Raw genomic sequence first — 19,820 nt, 5'->3', positions numbered from 1 at the left:
TATAAGCGTCTGAAAATGTAAAAAGCAGCAGACGTTAGTAAAACTAACTATAATATTGTTGTACATGGGATATAATATACTACATTGCAACAAATATCTACCAATAACTTGTAATACAATTCATAAAAAGCAATATACTTATATGGATAGATAGGAAGGGAGATATATTTGTATATTATATCTGTGGAATAACAAGGAACAGGAAAAAAGAAATAAAAATGTGCTACCAGTTGTCTTCAACATGCCATATACAATGTACTGAGGTATGCAAAATAAAATATTTACAGTACTGCAGTCTAGCATAATATATATTCAATAAAAAAATTGTATATATAATGAAAAGTGTCTGATCAATCAAACTAAATAATATCCAATAAATGTAATACACCTTGATAGATGCAAAAGCAACATAAGATTGCATGATTCACCGCATCAAACCAATGTTCCAAAACACTATTTATCATATCAATGCAATACATTAATGGTACAGGGTACTCTAGATTTTGAGTGTTTCAGATCCTTGGTAGGAATAACTAAAGTGTCACTGTTGCATAACACAACAAGAATTCTAATGTCTCTGATCTAAAGACGGATAAAGGACGCTAAATGTCGATCAGACACGTGGCACAAGGCAAGACACTAGAGGCACAGAATAGGTGGCTCACCATAGCCGGGGACTGTACAGGTACAGTGTGAATAATTGCAGTGGGTGGCGGATCGTAGTGCTCCTGGCTGAGGGAAGGAAGGGTGCGCATGATTTCAGATGGGGTGAGCACTCTAATCTGGTGGTCTACCGAGGATAATTGGCGAACAGGACCTACTCCCACCATAACGTTGGTAGTGGGGGATGCCTGAGAAATGCTCAGACTGTTAGCGATAGTACTGGTACTGATCGTAATGTGAGCAGGTGTAGGACGTTGCTGGGATGGTGATGTTTGATGCTGCCCTTCACCGGCGCCCGTGTTGCAGTAAGAAGAAGCAGTTGCTGATGTGCAAGGCGTGGCTGGCGACTGAGCTACTCTAGCCTGGCTACCGGATATCTCTTGGTGCGCCAGGCTGTTAATGGAATTAATAGAATTCACAGAACTGGGCCTAGGTGAAGAAGAAGGGGTCGTGGATGTTGGAGAAGGACTTGGGGAAGTAGATGTTAGCTGCTTCGGCGGTCCCTGCACCGCACACACCTCCGCATGATGATTACTGCTAACTGTTGATACTGTCACTCCTGTTGTCGACACAGTCATTCCATTCTTTTCCTGTGTCTTTTCACTGCCCACTGAGGTCAAAAGCCCAATCTGCCTTTGGTTGGAGGCCATAGCTACTACTGGAGAAACTTGAGCTGATGTCATAGTTGTTACAGGTTTGGTGATGATGGTAGGTGCACTTGTTGCAGTGACTGGGGTGGTGCTTGGTATATCCTTGGATATCTGTCGGTTCAAGGGGTGCCTCGTTCACACACTTACATTATAGTATTCATGGCTTACATATTTCGAAAATACATCATACAAAGGCAATAGTGTAAAATTCAATTCTTCGGAGGATTCTAAGGAACATGAGGGAACGCTATCGGGGAAAAGCTAGATTTAAATCAGTATTCCTAAAGTAACAAAAATGGGCATCTACGCTTCTAATGGAACATGATCTGACTGAAGATATGGATATTGTTCGAAAAATGGCGGTTCAAATTTAGAATGTAAGTAAAGAATATGTTTCGACATGTGTATAATTAGGTAATAACATTCATGATGATGACCAACATAGAGGTAAAGCAATCACATATTATATCCAATATAAATGAGTAAGTAGACTTTAATATAGCATATAGTAAGTCAAGGAGATATATTATAAGTTAATGTAACTGTTCATGAATTTTTTATATTGCATTTGGTTATATGTCTATGTTTATACATTAACAGGTTCCTTCTTTAAACAGATCATGTAAATGAAACCTCAATAGTTGTAAGTACAGGTATTGGACACAAAGGACAAGCTGTTAGTTTGACCTGTGTGTTAGCACAAGACATCTTTGAAGATGAAAATGGATACGTATCACATAAAGATTCACGCTTTTCTAGCACTTATGTTATCATTACGAATATCTTAGAAATTACTCCTACCTGTTGAGTTTTTTTCATGCGAATTGCGGCTCTATTATCTCGTGCCAGTGTTAGGTACGGAGCTTTTTTATCGTTAGGTAAAGCACGCCACTTCTTCAGTATTTGTTTACACCTTTCTGACCAAGCTTAAATAATACAGGTAATACAATTAATATAATCTTTAAATTGAACTTACATTGGAAATAAAATTATATTAATTCAGAATAACAATAATAAAACGAATATATACCCGGATATTCTGTTTTCCACTCTGGGTGATTAAGATTTGCATAAAGAACAGAAGATATAGTTGCTCCCGAACCTAGAGCTTCATCGGCTTCCATTTTAAGATTACTTCTTTGGTTGTATGAAATTGTAGTATTGCCCGCTGATGAGGTACCCTCATCATCATGATTGACCCATGGACTCGGTGGTTCAGAAAAAGCTGGACTAAATTGTGGGCTACTACAAGAAGAAAAATAAAAAGAAATAATTAAAATTTTATTTCATTTCTTAATTTTATGTTATATGTAAGCACCAACGTACTTGCTGTATTCCGAATGATAAGGAGACGGCGGTGGAAAACTCATTGGAGAATTCAGATTAGACTGACCAACAGGAGGCAATGTACCAGGTACTTGAGGTCTTTGAGGTATAGGCATTGTAGTTTGTATACCTAAATCATGTTTGCAATGAAATAGAAAGTATGTATTTTAAATCGTAATTTCTTATTAAAAAGTATGATTAAATCAATTTACCAGGATGTGGTGAAGGAGATACAAGTGGTGTGGTAGAAGGTGCAGGGTGTGGAGGTTGAGCTTGAACAGGAAAAACTGATGATTCTTGAGATTCTTGAGATTCATCAGTTAAAACTCCTTTGAATATTTCTTCAATATCTTTACTGTCCATGTTAGGTAGTCCTAATAAAGACATAATTAGTCATTATTTGATTCATGTTGTTATAGTAAAATCTTAGAAAAAAAGAAAAAAAGATAGCTTACCTGTATCTCGGACCATTGATTCCAAATTGAAATGTGGACTAAGAATATCAGTCAGTTCATCTTTAGTCGCCCCTGGTGTATCATCTAACTCATCTAACGCTTCGCTAGCTTTAGCTAAGTCTTCATCCGGTTCATTCATTATAGTATTAACAAGATCACTATCAAGTAAGTCACCTGAAATAGGCAAAATGTCACCAAGGGCTTCGGTATCACTACCTTCATCATCCACGATTTCTTCACGTTTTATGGGTGGTTCTGGAGGTACTTTCTCTTCTTCTTTCTCTTGTTTAGCTTTGACTTGTTCCATTGCTTTTAGTTCATCTTGAGATAACTGAATGGTATCTGCATTCCCGGATACATTTCGTTCGCTATCTGATTCGCTGCTGCTTTCCAATTCCTTTTCTTTGGTTGTATCCATAAGATCTTTACCAAAGAACGCCTCCTGCATGTAGAGAGGAAAACATTCAGAAAGTTTTGTCTTTGGTTTTCTTCTCTGTGGTTTTCTGCGTGGCTTGTCATCGTTCACGCCGACCACGGAATCTGATGGTTTTTCTGGATCTCCATCTTCTTCTTTATCTTTGCGAGTACCCCTTATTCTAACAATAAAACCTCCAATGCCTAATTTTTGCAAGTTACGTTGCCGTTTTCGTCTTAAAATTGGTATGCCATTTTCAGTTGTATAAATACTAAAACCTTCTGGTGGTGGTTGATCACCACGTGGTGTCCATACCATGCCTTCTTTGAGTACCTCTGTCGGTTCATCTTTAACATCTGTTAAATCTATTTTTCCTCCATTTTCTTCTAAAGAATTGTCTAAACTCCCACCAGCAACTACAGATTCTATAGTAGCCATTATATCTGCTTCTTTGTCAATTAAGGGATGCATTTTTCTTCTTTTCTTCCTTGTTTGTTGATGTTCTGATGTTAATGATTTTATATGATTCATACCAGCTTCAGATAAATAAACGCCATCAACCAAGTATTGTTGAGGGGAAGGTTTGTACAGTTCAGGACTGCGTGATGCTGGTGGCGGGGAGCGAGGATATTTATTTGGTTGTGGTTTAGGTTGGTTACATAAAAGATGGGGCGGTGGAACATCTCTTGGACGACAAAGTACACAAATATAGCCTTCCTCTGCACATTTCTCTGCTTCTGCTTCGCTTTTAATCGAGTCACACGCGCAATGTAACCATCTTTCACACTGAATGCATTGTATTATTAGATCTCCTTCAGTATATGTTTCTTGACATGATATGCAGGCAGTGTGAGACGCACAGGGACCACACTGTGTATAATTTTTTTGCCAGCTACTATTAAATCCTGGATCATTTGAACCACATGTTTGGCAGTGTGCACACCATTTACACTTCCATGTACCATGTGGCACATAATCCAGTGGTGGATCCATGCAATAAATATGATAACTGATATCACAATCATCACATAAAATCAAACGAGCTTCGTCGTTTCTTTCACCACAACCTTCGCATACTGTACAATCAAGGCACCGCCAACCCTTCTGTAATATTACTTTAGTAACTTTGACATTAGCGCAATAAGGGTGATAACATTGACCACATTGTGCACAAGCAATTAAACACCCCTCTTGGTCAGTACCAATTGCACCACACATTACACAAATATCTTGGGTTAATACAAATTTATCCTTTGCAGAACATAATACGAGTCTATTTTCAATCCCTGGTTCATCTTCTTTTGAAAATGAGTCTGACATTGGTCTCTGAAATAATTGATAGATGATTAATTAACAATCACATTAATACATTTTTGAAAAAGAGAAACGCATTAAGAAATAGTGCAAAGAACCATACCTGCAATCCTACACCAGGTACACCAAAGATACCTCTCATTTTTGCTTTGGGCCCTCTTTTCCTCCCAAATTCTGTCATCTTTTGTCGCTTTTGATATCCAAGTTTACCAATTCCTTTCGGGCGGCCAATTATCCCACCTCCGAGTCCTAAGCGCTTCTTCGCAATTTTAGTTGCACAGAATGGTTTTCCTTTTCCAAGACCTATAGAATACAGTGCTTCCTCTGATCCTCCTTGATAATCAAATTCTGACGAATCTCCATCACCATACAGACTTTCTTGTGACGCACTTAAACTCAAATCTCCACCATAATCATCAATATTATCTTTTCTTTTCACAAGTGCCATATTTTTGCAATGTAAACAAACATATTCATAATCAGGTTTAACGTCTTTACGATGTTGGTAAGTTAATGGATCAGCCTCAGGGTCACAGGTACCATGAACAAATTTTTTACATGCACTACATTGAACCATTTCCCTATATGCGGCAGCCCGATATGCCTTTCTACAAAGAGGACACGAAAAACCTTTGTTCCTTTGTTGGTAACACGAATCACATACAGTGTAATGGGAATGCCACCGTGATGAAAGACCAGCGCCTGGTGTACGTGAACCACAGTCTGTACATACACGGCAGCACTTACACTTCCAACCATATTTAGGTATAGATGTAACAATTGGTCGTAAACAACTAGGATGGTATGCTTTTTCACAACGTTCACACAACATTACTTTTGAAACATCTTCTGGTTGACGGCACACTTGACATACTCTGCAAGATACACATTGCCAGCCAGCGCGTACACCAGGTAGTAGTGCTAAACCGACACAACTACCGTGGTAGTGTTGGCCGCAGATGGAACACATTACTAGGTTGGAAACATCTCCCATCCCACAGCAATGCATACAAGTAATGTCACCGTTCACTAAAAAATAGAATATATAAATATGCACATCTAATATATATAGATATTGTACACAAATACCATACATATTGTACACAAACTGTATCAAAAAAACTATCATATAGCACTTACACAAAAGTGGAACTTGTCCCAAGTGTTGACTACAAAAGAGGGACAAACTTTTTGTATCCTGGAAACAACTTGAAGCTGCAGCACACGGTAAATGAAAATAACGATTGCACGACGCCACCTTTTTAAAAAAAAAGTATGTTATGATCTAATATGGAATTAATTATATTTATATAATGAAAATCTGCAAAAAATTATAAAAGAAAAGAAACACTGACTTTGCAAGGAATTCCAGCTCCATAATGAGAACAACAAGCGCAACGTTTCGATGAAGCTTGTACTACCGCTGGGCTTAATATTTCTGTTGTTAGCTCTTGAGTGTTGCTTGACCATACTGCACAAGATTGATGAACATAATAGTGCCCAGTTGACTCAAATAACGTTCCTATTTCCGGTTCTTCCGAATATCCTACTATGGTTAATTCTTCCACTGGTTCCGAAAAATTTGTTAGACTAGTATTTCTATAAAAAATAGTTTTTTTTTTATAAACAACTTAGACAACATTAAAACAACTTTATAACATACATAATTATTCATTATAATTTTCAGATACCTGCACTTAGCTAGACTCTTTTGCCTACGACAAGTCACAGCACCAGGACCTGCTGTTCTCGGACTTTTGTCTCCAGTAGATATATCAACAAGGTGATCAGTTGTTTCGTCACGATTAGCTGACTTTTCAGGGGTAAAACCTTCAGGACAGGTAAATCTTAACAACTCACCCTGACCTAATTGACTTCTTTCACCCAAATTACATAAAGCACATACTTTCCCTGGCCTAGAAATTAAAATAGTTATTAACTTACAGTTCTAGTTAATATAGAAATAAAAACCGAAACATTAAATATTTTTACCATTGTTCTGGAAAATATGGTGGTTCTTCTGGTGCTGGCATGCATCTCTCAGTGTTAGATGTCTCTCCATCAGGAGTAGCATCTTCACCAAGACGAAGAGGACTTGGGGATTCTGAATGTGTATCATCATCTTTACTTTTAGTACGACGTGGTACACCTCTTGCATACCCAAGACTAAATAAATAAAATAATAAATATAATAACATAAAAAACATAAATATTCATATATTATGTACAAGACAACTTAATAGAGAAAGTTATATTTATGCATTTCAATCTAATAAAATACTAACCCTTTTCCTCTAGTAGTTCCCCTTCCAAAAGGTCTACGAGTACCTCCACCACGTGTAATTCCAGGTGGCCGTTCTTTTCTGGGTCTACCTGGACCCCGCCTAATATTTAGAGGTTTACCTCCAGGGAGTGGAAATTTCTGGTACCGTAAAGGATCATGAAAAGCTTCATCTGGGGTTACTGCAAGAGAAACAAACTTTTGTGCTTCCTCTGAAATGACATATAATTTTTATAATGATATTATGTATTGAAATGTTATGATGTGTAAACCATTAATATTATAAATTTATCAAAATATAGTGAAAACATATACTCACTATTACCAGGAGTTGTTGGTACAGGGCCAAGTAATTGATCTGAATTTGCTGGTGATACAGGAATTCCTGTTGTTTCTTCATCTTCATCTTCACCATCAGAGGCTTCATCTAGTTCCATTTCTTCCTCACCCTCAAGACGCTCTTCATCATCCATGGCACCTCTACGTTGCTATGTAGTCCTAAGTAAGTAAATCATACATCAAAAGACCATTATTTATGTTTTAAATGTATATCTATGTCATAATCACATTAAAAAATTATATTAGAATTTGTGAAACTATTTTCCTATGAAAGTTAGTACAATATCTCCTCAAATTATCCATATGTTAGCCTATTGAATATTAAAATGAATATAGTAACAATCTTTGATTACATATGTTAATTATATAAATTAAATTCTTTTATTGTATTTAAAAGTACTATAACTCATAAATTATCCTCAAGAAACATTATATATATATATATATATATATATATATATATATATATATATATATATATATATATATATATATATATATATATATATATATATCTTTATATAGTAGTGATAATAGATGGGTAAGTTCATAATGATATATTATGGATATAGTAATTATAATAGCATTTAAGGGAATTCATTAGGAAAAAGACTGAAGTAAATATCATATTACATATAATAGATAGATTAACTTCGACCTTGACTGTATTTCCAACTTTAAATTTCATATTTCTACACTTATTGAAATAAAACATCATATATCATTGTAGATATGCACTTTGAAATATTAAAAATCATTAATTAAATGTAAGATACATAGTCCCATGATCAAAAATTTAAATTTTCCTTGACATTAAATATATCTTACTGAACATGACACAAACAAACCTTCAAAATAATAAAAACTAACAGGAAACAGAAATTCTCTTTATCTTTAACCTTTTGATTAATATTCGATCATATTTTAAACCACTTTTATAAATATTTTTACTATAGATATCCAACATTTTGTGAAAGAATATCATATTTTACACGAAGATGTTCTGAGCACAATCACATAACATTCATAAAATTCGAATGATTATTTAATTTGCCATCCATTTTTCACTCATCAAGACTCCGAAAAATAATTTATAAGTGAGAACTTTCAACTCTGTTGGAGTTGTTACCGATAATTCATATACGAGTGTGGTGCAAAACACATCAATCATTTTCCTTACGTATCAATGGTTATTCCTATAGCCGTATCATAGATTACTATGGTAATATTCTTTTTCATAGAAAAATATCGGTCTCGCTCAAAACTGTATTTCACTGTTAATAGAAACATTGACTCGCCTTTGGTTCGAACTCACATAGCTTTTAATCTCTCTACAGTATAGACCTCAGTCAGCTACAGCAGGATGGCGTGCCGCTCGACAATCGGCGGTCATTACACAGTGGGGAAAACCGAGGCACTATAATCACCGAAAAACGCCACTTTTCATCACCAAAAATCACAAACTGTTCTTGTCACTAACAACAGTATCATCACATACGAGACATTGTTTTGCTGTTAGTTTCCCGCGTGCACACTTAACTTAGACTAAATAAGGCAAGGTATAATTTTGTTGGCACGGCCTTTACGGCGACAGTACGCCATTGCTATGTCAGAGTTTGCAGGCTATAAACATACCCGGGCCGCCCGTAACCACGCCGGATCACGTACCTTCCAGTTACTGTTGTCTCCTTAGCAGTTTCATGGTGGCTTTGCACGCGGAATTATCGGGATCCTCGTCGAAATTCGCACGGCTCATCCAAGTAAACATCTTGTAGTAACAGAAAAAAATGTCATAAGCTGCTTGAACGGAAGAGTACGCAACTGACGAAGCGCTAAAGTCACGGAGTCCGGATGTTGGAATAAAACCAGAGTGCGCACTCGCTTAGGTGCTCACATGTGCTGCCGCCATCGTCTAATACCCGAAAACGTGTAGGAACCATTGATACAGAGAATCGAAGAAAGGATACACCAATAGAATTTTGCTAACGCAATAAGTTTATTAATAATATTTGATTTTATTTTGATTTTGAGTACATTTTATAGAAAACGAAGTAGGTCTCTGCGCATCAGGGATATCTCGTAACTTGTAGAAATAATTAGTAACTTGTTTTAGTAAAAATATTTTTTATTTTGATATACGCAAAATAAGATACAAATTTATTAATAATTTTAATAGTTTAGATAATGTTATATTCAATCGCGAAATATAATTCGCTAATAATTAACTATGTTTAATTATTGATAAAATTGAAGACAAAGGTATCCTAGTGTATTTTCTTATGTATTATCACTAAAATGTATAAAGTTGGCGGAAGTGTCACTGTAAAATTCAAAATATCTTAAACTGCGTATACACTTAGTATTTCTAGATGCAATAAATTCGTCGCAGTGACGAAACTCCTGATGTACCATGTTCTTCTAGGAAATTGAGTATTCTATTAATAACTATAAAACAAAAGTAAGTGTCATAATAATGATATAAATATTATGTTTTCGTATACAATATTAAATTTTCATTGCGAATATACCTCGCAGATCTTCACTGCTCATGAACATACGCACGATTGGGAAACGTTTCACTTGGCAAAATGATTTCAAAAAATTATTCAGCAGCTCCGTGTCACTGGAAGTGCAAAAGTGCTGTTCCAAACAATGTAAGATAGTACTGAACATACTTCCATTGATTTCATTGCCTAAAACTAAAATATTTTTTATAGCAAAAAAATTCTATAAATTTGTTACATTTTATTAGGATACGAACTTGAATTTAGTTTATTGACGTCTAGTGATCTCAGTAATTGAGCATATACTTCTAAGCCAGTATCATTTTTCAATGACCGCCATATGCGCATAAATTCGTATCCATTTTCAATATTCTCAAAATCCTGAAAATAAATTTACGTTAACTACAAGCTTTTTTTTGTTATTAGTTTTATACCTTCGAAATATATTTTTCTGGTTTCCTAATTTCATTTTTACATTTAGCCGCTACTTTTACCTTCCCACGTGATATCCTGTTACATTTCTTGTTCGAATTATCACTTTGTTCGCTATTTTTATTCAAACTTTTAGCATTCGGCACTTTTACTTGTTCGTCATCGTTCGTTTGACTTTTGTTCGTGATTTTTGTGTTCTTATTTGCAACCGTTTCGTTCGGTTTAATTCTATCATTCGCGTATTTATTTTTACTAGGCTCATTAGGTAATTCCTCAATAATAACTGAACTAGTTTGGCAAGGAGGTCTTGTGAAAGAAAAAATTGATTTCTGTTTTGTGCCTAAAACAGGATTACTTTTTTCTTGAAACTCTTTAGGTATATTGGAAGAAAAATTGTTAGAAGAAACAGAGTTTTTGGTCGGCACAGTGTTCAAATTAATTACTTTTTGATCACTATCAGATTTCTTTGAAGTTTTAATTGTTGTCGTCCCTCTGTTATCGTTCTCAAAACAATACTCAGCTTTAATATGTGGTCTGGGTCTTAAACAATGCGACGGACCCGGCGCCCTGTCACAAAAACATATGTAACTCGATATATTGAATAACGAGCCAAACTGCGAAAGAAAATTTCTAGTTTCTTCGATTTCATTTGACTGTGATCTTTTATTTATGTTTTCTGGTTGTTCTTCCGCGATAGTCATTCTAAAAAATATCAGAATTAAATAGATTTTTGGGTTCTTATAATTAAATATGTTTCTTTATCTTACCTTACTGTTCTAGAGTCACATGACATCCTTAATCTTTTTACGCCAGCAATCGCTGTTGTATCGTTTGGTGCTAATTTCAAAACAGCTTCGTAGTCTGCCAATGCCTAATAATTATACATATTTTTATTTAATACAAGCTTTTATAATCAAGGAAAAAATTAGTGGATATATTTGAATACCTGAGATAACTTTTCAAGATGTTCTAAACTCATAGCACGACGAAGAAGGGCTTTAATATTCGTATGTTCTATGCTAAGTACTATGTTACAGTCGTTAAGAGCATCGTTGTACCGCTGAAGTTTAATGTCTGAAAAAATATAATCGTATTTGACCGAAATTTTTTTTTTAACGAAATGAATGAAATAAATTTTCTTACATGTCATCGCGCGATTGTTGTACGCAATTATGTTTGAATTCATTTTTATGCTAGTATTGTAATGCTCCAACGCTTCCTCGTAATCTCCAGCTTTGAAAGCTTCGTTTCCTTTTCCCCTTTCCTCTTCTGACATCACGTCCAATTCGGTTCCTGTCAGTGCAGCTAATAATACCACATTTTCTCATTTAATTCTTTCAATACAATATTTGAAATAATTAGAGGATTATTTTATATAAGATAAGTAGTTTCGTGAACATACCTTTATTAATAATAGCATTTTTTTGCAATTCCTTTTCCTGAATAATTTTTTTCTGTTTCTGCAATAATCTTTTCGCTTCAACCTTTTGTTGTTCATCTTGTAGATCTATTTTATTCAATTCAGTATCAACGTCATATTTATCCCAAGCAGCGTAATCACACGGAGCAATTGTTTTTCTTTTAGCACTTTTCGAGTTTCTTTTAGATTTTTTCTAATTGAATTAAAAAAAACAGGATGGAAATATTTTTAAGTGAAATTACGCGTTGATCTTAGTACAAATAATTAAATATACATACCTTTACAGATTGTTCTTTAAATTGTCGGATATCCGGCATGAGCGGAAAATCTAATGTTATAGTTTTCCCTCCTTCTAAGTCTTTTTCACGAATATGCATTTCAGTCATCCAATCGTCTATATCCTTATCAATTTCCTTACATTCGTTCGGTTCTAACATATTGCGTTTAAGAATGGGTTCAGACTTTCTTAATATTATACTAGTTGGCTTAATAACGCTCAAGCGTTTCTCTGCATGCTTCAGTAAATCTGGATAGTGTCCTTCTTCACCGGAACTATCAATAAAACATAAACAATTTTTTTTGTTACTAAAATTTATACATAAAAACGCATTTAAAATTAAAAACATTGAAAATTAAGTATACAGATAAAAGTTTATTAAGGAGACGATTTTTGAAAACGCCGCCGATTTATAATTTCTACTTACCGCAGTATAGTCACTATGCGCTCCAACTTTCTTGTGTTCGCACATTCGGAAATGTATTCATATGAAAGATGCTCGACCGGTATACCATATCTTTCGAGCAAAGATTTTTGTCCAGATTTCGCATTGCGAATAACGCCCGCATCAGTTTCGACCATGATATCAGACAAGATACTGTTCATTGGAAAAAATATATTTCTGTTAGAACCTAATTAGTAGCGTTACCATGGATACACACATACTAAATTCTTCGTTTCATATAGATGTATAGTTTATCTACTAGGTATGTTCACATATTAGGCTCAATCGATAAGACAGGAAATCTTCTTTATGATGCATTTCCAACGAAAGATCACCGATGAATTAGATGAATATATATACAGCAACGTATGCATGCGTTCATTCAATCATTCGGTACCTATTTATCATTAGGTACCATTTGGTACCTAATGCTCCATTAGTTTAAAAACCTAATACAAGTAGTTTAATAGACAGATAGTAAACTACTCAGTATAATTTAGTCTTAGAACTTTTATCCACGTGAAATACGTTTTTGTTCAATTCAAAACGATTTAAGTACACGAAACTTTTATGATGGATTATATAGGTTACAGAGAAACATTCTCAATTACTAGCAATTTAAAGGTACATCTTGAAAGTTAGTGACTGCAAAAAATACCTGCACATAACCTTATTTTTCAATGAAGCGTTTTTTTTTTTCACGCTCTACGTTTCATTTCTACAACATCAAAATTTTGGAGTGGAACTATTAAATAATACGAAATTTAATATATTTGGACCAAATTAATTGGTATGTAAATACTATAATAAATGCAATTGTGTACGTGCAGGTATATTTTGTAGCCACTGTATATATTCTGATAATATACTTTACCCTAAAATAGTAGCGATAATAACGCGAATTCTATTTCAGACTATTTTTGATAAGAAGTCGCTTCCATCCGAATTGATAACGTGAGCGTGATAATTGGAAGCAAAAAATTTGCTGTAGTTATACGAGCGAGCGCCTGCGTAGTTACCTGTACTGGCGGACACGCGCTTGCATACTAGCGCTCGCGCATCGGTCACCGCCAGTCCGCTCCGCTTACCTGTTAACACGGCAGTCATCTTGTAGCGTGGAGCGGTACGCCATGCCGTGGCCGAGGCGTGCAGTGGGCACGCTGGAGAGTGCATATTAGACAGTGCGAAGCGCTCAGACTCGAGCATTCGCCGGCGAGCGCTCGGTGAGTTCGGTGTAGAGGTATTTATGCGTATCGCGTGTTCGCTCGCTCTCGTTCGCGTATACATATTCTCATCAGTGAATTTCGCCTCGTTTCGTCGCGTATCATTACGGTAAACAGTATCAAACGTACACGAGCAACGGTAGACCACATAACGGCCAATCAAATCGTGAAATTATTCATCAAGTGAATTTATTGTCACAAGTGGAATACCAGGTATTTATTCATGCGAATATTCCTACGTTTCGTATCTTCTTACGTAGAATCGTATCAGATAGTATTATCGAAAGCAGGCAAACACGAGTAACATCTGTTCGCTGTTTAATATTTACATATCGTGCTCGGCCTTCTGGAGGTCGCGTCGATAGGGAATTTAATGGGAGTCCATTACGCTTGATTTATGGTCTGAAAATGTAATTCAAGATAGCGCTTTCGTTTGAATACAAACTCTTCTCGCTTGGAGTACGCCTGCAGCGTGTAAGACTGTGCGCATCTGTCATCGGACGGGCACCATATAGTAGCTATCAGCGATAAAATATTTAACCTGCAAATGAGCTCGGTCGGTGTACGGGTTATCTGTAAAGGACACGCCGAGAAGTGAAACCACGCACGATTTCCCGGTCGTCAATAAATAAATATCAAAATACAATACATTCACGCGTAGTATTCCCGAATATTTGAATTTCATTTCGTGACGAGGTTATATACCATAAAGAACAATATATTATTTCATTTTCGCGGTCGTATGATGTACGACGGATGCTAGAGTGTGTTATCTAATCTACGTGACTTAAACCGGCAAAGAAACGAAACATAAATTGATACACGACACCATTTACGGGTCCGACACGAAATCTCGTAACTCTCGTGAAAATATAATTCAACGACCGTGCGATATGTCTCTTGTTTTCTGAAAATACGCGAGTATTCGCGCCGGATTCTCATCCGCGCCAGGTTCCGTAAAATTCTAACACAACTTTTACCAGTGTTCGCGTGTGAAACGGTGATTTGTCAGCGGTTTCGTTCGATATAGAAAAAGTAAAAAGCGGAAGATAGAAAAAGGAAGAGAAAGAAAGACGCGTACCGGAAAAATTTGATGAAAGAAAAAAAAAAAAGAAAAAGAAATTCGAGCGGCGCGACGTAGGAATTGCAGGGGAGCACGTGGGCGGTGCTTGAAGTCTAGTTCTGCGCGCCTCTCGCTTCCAGTATTCGTCTGCCCGTCCGAGGGAGCGCGAGTGTTACTCCGTTGTAGCAGTGGCGCGCGCGCGCGCGCCTTCTAGCCTTTTTTCGTAATCCGGACGAGAGGCCGACGTTGGCGGCGCCAAGCGAGAAGAGAAGATGAGGAGGGAGGCCGTCGACCCGTTATAAATGGAACTAGCAAGACAGCATTTCTTGAATCGTTTCTTCTGTTATTATTCGCAGCGTGTCGGCGCACTAGCCCGCATGTTTGTCCGCGGCGTTACCAGAACCTGCACATCCTCCGATATTATTATCACCGTGGTCCAAAGGATGCAGTCGAATCGTGGCGACCGTGGAAAGTGAAGTTTTCGAAAGGAAAAAAGAGAAATCGAAGGAGCGAGAAATCGACGGACAGAAAGTGGTATTTTTTGATGACCAGGCGACCAGTGTGAAACTCTTGACGGGCACGAATTATAGTGGCGCCTTTTTAGTGAGCGCGAAAGAGAAGAAATTTCAAAATTCGAGATATGCCCGTGGCGACATACGGTGTACGATTCTGGAAGTTCGCAAACGGTGATAAGTGGACAAAGTTCGAAGATCGTGTTTTACCTGTTGTTCGGTCGATAATATACGGCGAGTCTCGGTTTCGCGGTTGCACGCTCGTTTAAATTGGCTGTCACAATTCGAGACGCTCGGTGCCGACTTGTTCGCGAGAAGATTGCGACGGTCGAGCCAGTGAATCACATCTGAGAGCGACATTTCGAAAGATCGATGTGTCGTCGGGTCTAAAAAGGTGGCTCTTACTCAACGCCGTTTATCGCGCCATTGGGGAGCGCGTGCTTGGAATGAATGCCGCGTTTTCAACCGCTATGTGAAGTTGTCCCTACAGTTTGAACGTGATTAGTGGATGCGCTACAAGAGACCGAGTGTCACCGGTTGCTTTGCAATGTGAGTAAATAGAAACTTTGTGTAGAGACAGAAGAACCGAGGAACAAATCAAACAACCACTCTTTAGAGGTTTTGTTGTCGTTTGAATATCGTTGACCCGATGTGAATGTATTCGAAGGAAATATTCGCGTCACTTCTATAAAGGTTAGTTACGATATTTTTGTCCGTGAACGTTTACATTTTTCGACAAAATATATTTCTCGTGAATCGTTTAGTGACGGGGTTCGTATATGTAAACGTTTATTCGCGATTCTTCTCTCGTGTATGTGTGTGATGTGAATGGACTTTAATACGGTCGAAACGAAAGAAACTGTAGGTCGAGTGAAAAGTAACACGAACAGTGTTAATCGGACAGCATATGATGTGCAAGCGCGGCTCGAACGACACCTAACATCCACGTCTGATGACAAACGTGAACAGGATCAGGGTGGTCGTCCTCGGCGGCCCCAGAGTCGGGAAATCAGGTAACCTAAAAATTTTTTACCTCAATTCTTTAGTTCGTCGCGCGCAACACGAACTTTAGTGGCGCTGTCAATCATAACGTAGGAAGTAACTGTATGAAGCGAGCTGATTAATATCAGGATTCAATTAGCAAAATACGATTAGTTTCTTTTAACTTTTTGCATTCGAGAACTTTTTGGGTCGGGCGTAGGAGCTACTCCGGATGATTTAGCGTTTACGTGACGCGTGTCTTACAGCTATCATAAATGATTTTATATATAAATTAAATTACAAAAACATTATATTCTAATAATTTATCTATGTTTACATCTTTAAAAATATGATTTTGTAATATTAATTTCTGTATTTTTTTTGTATGATAATTTATGAAGCATTCACCAAGATGCATTCTTGAATATAATTGATCTCATTTTTCTACAGTCCAAAATCAAGTTCATCCTCATTTGAGCTAATTTCACTTCTGAAAACCATTTTTTTAGGGTTTCTAAATTATAATACTTTTACTATGATCTTCGAATCTAAACTAACGTCGGAGACGTCGTCAGAACCATAATTTCGGAGGCATATGGAACTAAATATTTTATCTCCATTTTAAAGTCTATCAATTTACACTTCCTAACAAAGAACGCGAAGAGCTAAGAAATCAATTTACGTATCAATATTGCACTTTCATCAATTAGAGATGTCGAAATCTAACATAAGCAGGGACTGTCGCCTCTCGCTTGCCACTGGAGTTGCAATACGGAACGCCGTGGTGACTGAGAGTCGCCTCTCGAGTGCAAAGAATTAAATATACAGGGTGGTTGGTAACTGGTGGTACAAGTGGAAAGGGGATAATTTTACCCGAAAAAAGAAGTCGAAAATATAGAATAAAAATTTTTCGTTCGAGGCTTTGTTTTCGAGAAAATCGACTTTGAATTTTCACTGGGTACGCGTGCATTTTATCACATCTCGTTATAACGGATCTCACTGTAGATCGTTGTCTCGATGGAAAAATTAAAAAAAATTTTTATTGGTTATATTGGTTTATATGGTTATTTAACGTGAACTTAATGCAGTAATGTGATATAACAACAAAACTGAGACGATTAAATTGATAATTCACAACTCAATTCACAACTTACAATTAGCAACCCCGAACAACTTGGCAGTAACTTACAACTATCAACTCGCGACAATTCTGCAACAACTTACAACTAACAACTCGCAATAACTCGGCAACAACTTACAACTTGCACAACTTTCACAACTTACAAATTGTAACTTAATACTTACAGCTTGCAAGTGAGTAACGATTGATTCACAACTGCTCGGAGCTTCCTTGCTTCTGCAACTAGTCGTAGCTTACTGACAACTGACTAACGCTTACTCTTCTTACCACAATTTTTGTACTCCCACCTATATTCTAGAAATGCGCACGCCGCATTCTCAGGTACATCCTTTTCAATTACCCAATATTGTAAAGGGCCACAGGTATACGAATCTTCCTTCTTTCCTTGGCCCATTAGCACTTTTGTTGCTTCTTACCTGTAGTTTACCCAAATTTTCTCCGATAGTACATCCAGGTATGTAATTTTTGTATAGAAAATACACGTTTATTGTATGAAAACGATTAAAAATATTTTATTCGAAGTATTGCCCATCGCTAGCTATACATTTTTCCCATCTGTCTGGCAATTGATGGATGCCACGTCAAAAAAACTGTCGCTCTTTTGAGGCAAACCAGTCATCGAACCATTTTCGTACATTTTCGTAAGCAGTGAAGTGCTGGTCAGAAAGTCCGTGTCCCATCGATGCAAATAAATAGCAATCGGACGGAGCCAAGTCTGGTGAGTAAGCCGCGTGCGAAAATATTTCCCAACTGAACGCTTCAATCGTTTGTTTGACCGGTTTTGCTGTATGCGATGATGCATTATCATGAAGCAAAATTACTTTGTGTTGCCTTTTTTGATATTCTGGTCGTTTTTCTCGCAAAGCTTGATTCATATCGATCATTTGTTGTCGGTAACGCTCAGTATTAACGGTTTCGTCAGGTTTTAACAGCTCATAATAGATCACACCCTTCTGATCCAACCAAACACCGAGCATTGTCTTCCGTCCATAGCGATTTGGTCTTGTAGTCGATGTCGGTGGTTCGCCTGGAGCTACCCATGATCTTTTACGCTTAGGATTCTCAAAATATATCCACTTTTCATCGCCAGTCACAATTCGGTGGAGAAATGACTTTCTTTTGTATCTGGCGAGCAGCATTTCGCAAGTGGTTTTTCGGTTTTCCTGCTGTCTTTCATTCAGTTCATGTGGAACCCATTTTCCCACCTTCTGGATCTTTCCCGTGGCTTTCAAACATATGGAGACGGCTTCTCGTGTCACGTTTAATTGATCAGCGAGTTGTTGTTGCGTTTGAGCGTCATCCTCATCCAACAATGCTTGCAATTTGCTGTCTTGAAACTTTTTCGGTGGTCTTCCACGTTCTTCGTTCCTCACGTCAAAATTGCCACTTCTGGATTTTTTAAACCACTCAAAGCACTGTGATTTACCAAGAGCATGCTCACCGTAAGCTTCGACAAGCATTCGATGCGATTCTGCAGCAGTTTTCTTTAAATGGTAACAGAAAATCAATGCTGTCCGCAAATCGTAGTTTCCAGGCACAAAATTTGACATGTTCAACGCTATTACAAACTATGCTGTTGTATGAAACTTGTATTGTTCTGAGTCGAAAATGTTTGTGAGATGTCAACAAAGACTTTTGGCATTAATGACGCAGTTCAGTGATAACTACATTATCAGCTAGGGCCATCTATAGACAAATTCCGGTTTCATACTTACAGATCTTCATATATACAGTTAACGTATGTTGTATAAGTATATATTAGAACTACGTTTGAATAAAATTTTGCCAGATCAAAATTCTTTTCCATTCAAGCATCGAGAATCCCTGCTTTTCTTCTAAAGGTTATTTCTTCCTCTTTTGTTTCGTAGATGTCTTCATTACAAAATTTTTCTTATATCTTAAGTATCATAAACTTTTTTTATTTATGTAAAGTCGGAGGTCGTCAAACTAGAAAACATTAGCATTGCCTAAATTATAAAAATAGCATTCGATCAAATATGTATCATTAACGACTAAATTATCATTGTACTATTAGAATAGCCTCGAGTATCTCTACGATCTGTTACTTTATTATTATCCATAGTATCAATCGAATTCTTGATTTAATCAGTCAATCTGGCCGAACTTGAAGGCAAGGAAAGACATGTATCATTGTGCTATGATTATGGGAAAGTGCTTACGTGACAGACTATACGGATATAAGCGTATCGAAGAGGTATTAATTATAGTGGGCAGTACTAATATTGTGTCGTGTAAAGCGTGTAATTTCTGCACGTCTATCTAATACCGCGGCAACGGATTGAATGAAAGTGCCGTTAAGATGAATACGTATAGTCTTCGGTATAATACGATGCATTAGTTAGCCGGACAGTCGTACGA

General features: G+C 36.8%; 3 protein-coding genes across 17 annotated transcripts in view; 1 reads left to right on the top strand and 2 right to left on the bottom strand.

Moving 5' to 3' along the window:
• The window catches only part of LOC126870207 (histone-lysine N-methyltransferase 2C-like), a 28,576-nt gene extending 19,303 nt beyond the window's left edge, over nt 1–9,273 (bottom strand). For 7 of the 12 annotated variants that reach the window (XM_050627688.1, XM_050627694.1, XM_050627692.1 and 4 more), the window contains exons 1-14: nt 9,112–9,273; nt 7,424–7,602; nt 7,109–7,316; nt 6,816–6,989; nt 6,515–6,739; nt 6,179–6,422; nt 5,964–6,081; nt 4,927–5,852; nt 3,095–4,835; nt 2,852–3,013; nt 2,640–2,769; nt 2,344–2,558; nt 2,115–2,239; nt 666–1,424 (exon numbers count right to left, since the gene is read on the bottom strand). In XM_050627688.1, coding sequence (XP_050483645.1) covers nt 666–1,424; nt 2,115–2,239; nt 2,344–2,558; nt 2,640–2,769; nt 2,852–3,013; nt 3,095–4,835; nt 4,927–5,852; nt 5,964–6,081; nt 6,179–6,422; nt 6,515–6,739; nt 6,816–6,989; nt 7,109–7,316; nt 7,424–7,577 — 5,181 coding nt within the window. In that variant the 5' untranslated portion in view covers nt 7,578–7,602; nt 9,112–9,273. Of the gene's footprint in view, nt 1–665; nt 1,425–2,114; nt 2,240–2,343; nt 2,559–2,639; nt 2,770–2,851; nt 3,014–3,094; nt 4,836–4,926; nt 5,853–5,963; nt 6,082–6,178; nt 6,423–6,514; nt 6,740–6,815; nt 6,990–7,108; nt 7,317–7,423; nt 7,603–8,758; nt 8,861–9,111 lie in introns of all 12 variants that reach the window. The other 5 variants (XM_050627699.1, XM_050627700.1, XM_050627689.1 and 2 more) reach the window with 4 other exon arrangements.
• Nucleotides 9,274–9,588: 315 nt separating this feature from the next.
• LOC126870210 (sperm-associated antigen 1) lies at nt 9,589–17,837 on the bottom strand. Of its 3 annotated transcripts, none has more exons than XM_050627709.1 (11): nt 17,606–17,837; nt 12,504–12,674; nt 12,078–12,351; nt 11,782–11,992; nt 11,523–11,684; nt 11,326–11,453; nt 11,147–11,250; nt 10,382–11,081; nt 10,205–10,328; nt 9,972–10,142; nt 9,589–9,888 (listed from the first exon to the last, which is right to left on the bottom strand). In XM_050627709.1, exons 2-11 carry the CDS (start codon nt 12,656–12,658, stop codon nt 9,809–9,811), a joined length of 2,109 nt encoding a protein of 702 aa, XP_050483666.1. In that variant the 5' UTR covers nt 12,659–12,674; nt 17,606–17,837; the 3' UTR covers nt 9,589–9,808. The 3 variants fall into 3 exon arrangements, with proteins under 3 accessions (XP_050483666.1, XP_050483665.1, XP_050483667.1); XM_050627708.1 differs by lacking the exon at nt 17,606–17,837 and adding an exon at nt 13,396–13,558; XM_050627710.1 differs by lacking the exon at nt 17,606–17,837 and adding an exon at nt 13,396–13,558 and having other exon boundaries at nt 10,442–11,081.
• LOC126870228 (ras-related and estrogen-regulated growth inhibitor-like) overlaps nt 13,645–19,820 on the top strand; it is an 88,235-nt gene continuing 82,059 nt past the window's right edge. The window contains exons 1-2 of one of the 2 annotated variants that reach the window (XM_050627752.1): nt 13,645–13,957; nt 15,164–16,332. In XM_050627752.1, coding sequence (XP_050483709.1) covers nt 16,272–16,332 — 61 coding nt within the window. In that variant the 5' untranslated portion in view covers nt 13,645–13,957; nt 15,164–16,271. The other variant, XM_050627753.1, reaches the window with a different exon arrangement.

This window comes from Bombus huntii, chromosome 10 (genome assembly GCF_024542735.1).
Source record: "Bombus huntii isolate Logan2020A chromosome 10, iyBomHunt1.1, whole genome shotgun sequence".
NCBI lineage: Eukaryota > Metazoa > Arthropoda > Insecta > Hymenoptera > Apidae > Bombus > Bombus huntii.
The sequence above is the reverse complement of the archived record's forward strand: the minus strand, read 5'-3'. Positions and strand labels throughout refer to the sequence as shown.

Excerpts from the sequence above, each read along its gene's own strand:
- LOC126870210 (XM_050627709.1), bottom strand. The coding sequence starts at position 12,658 with ATGGTCGAAACTGATGCGGGCGTTATTCGCAATGCGAAATCTGGACAA. Across the intron at positions 11,993-12,077 it reads TTAAAGAACAATCTGTAAAG|AAAAAATCTAAAAGAAACTC; the intron begins GTATGTATATTT and ends TAATTCAATTAG. Across the intron at positions 11,251-11,325 it reads ATCTTGAAAAGTTATCTCAG|GCATTGGCAGACTACGAAGC; the intron begins GTATTCAAATAT and ends TATAATTATTAG.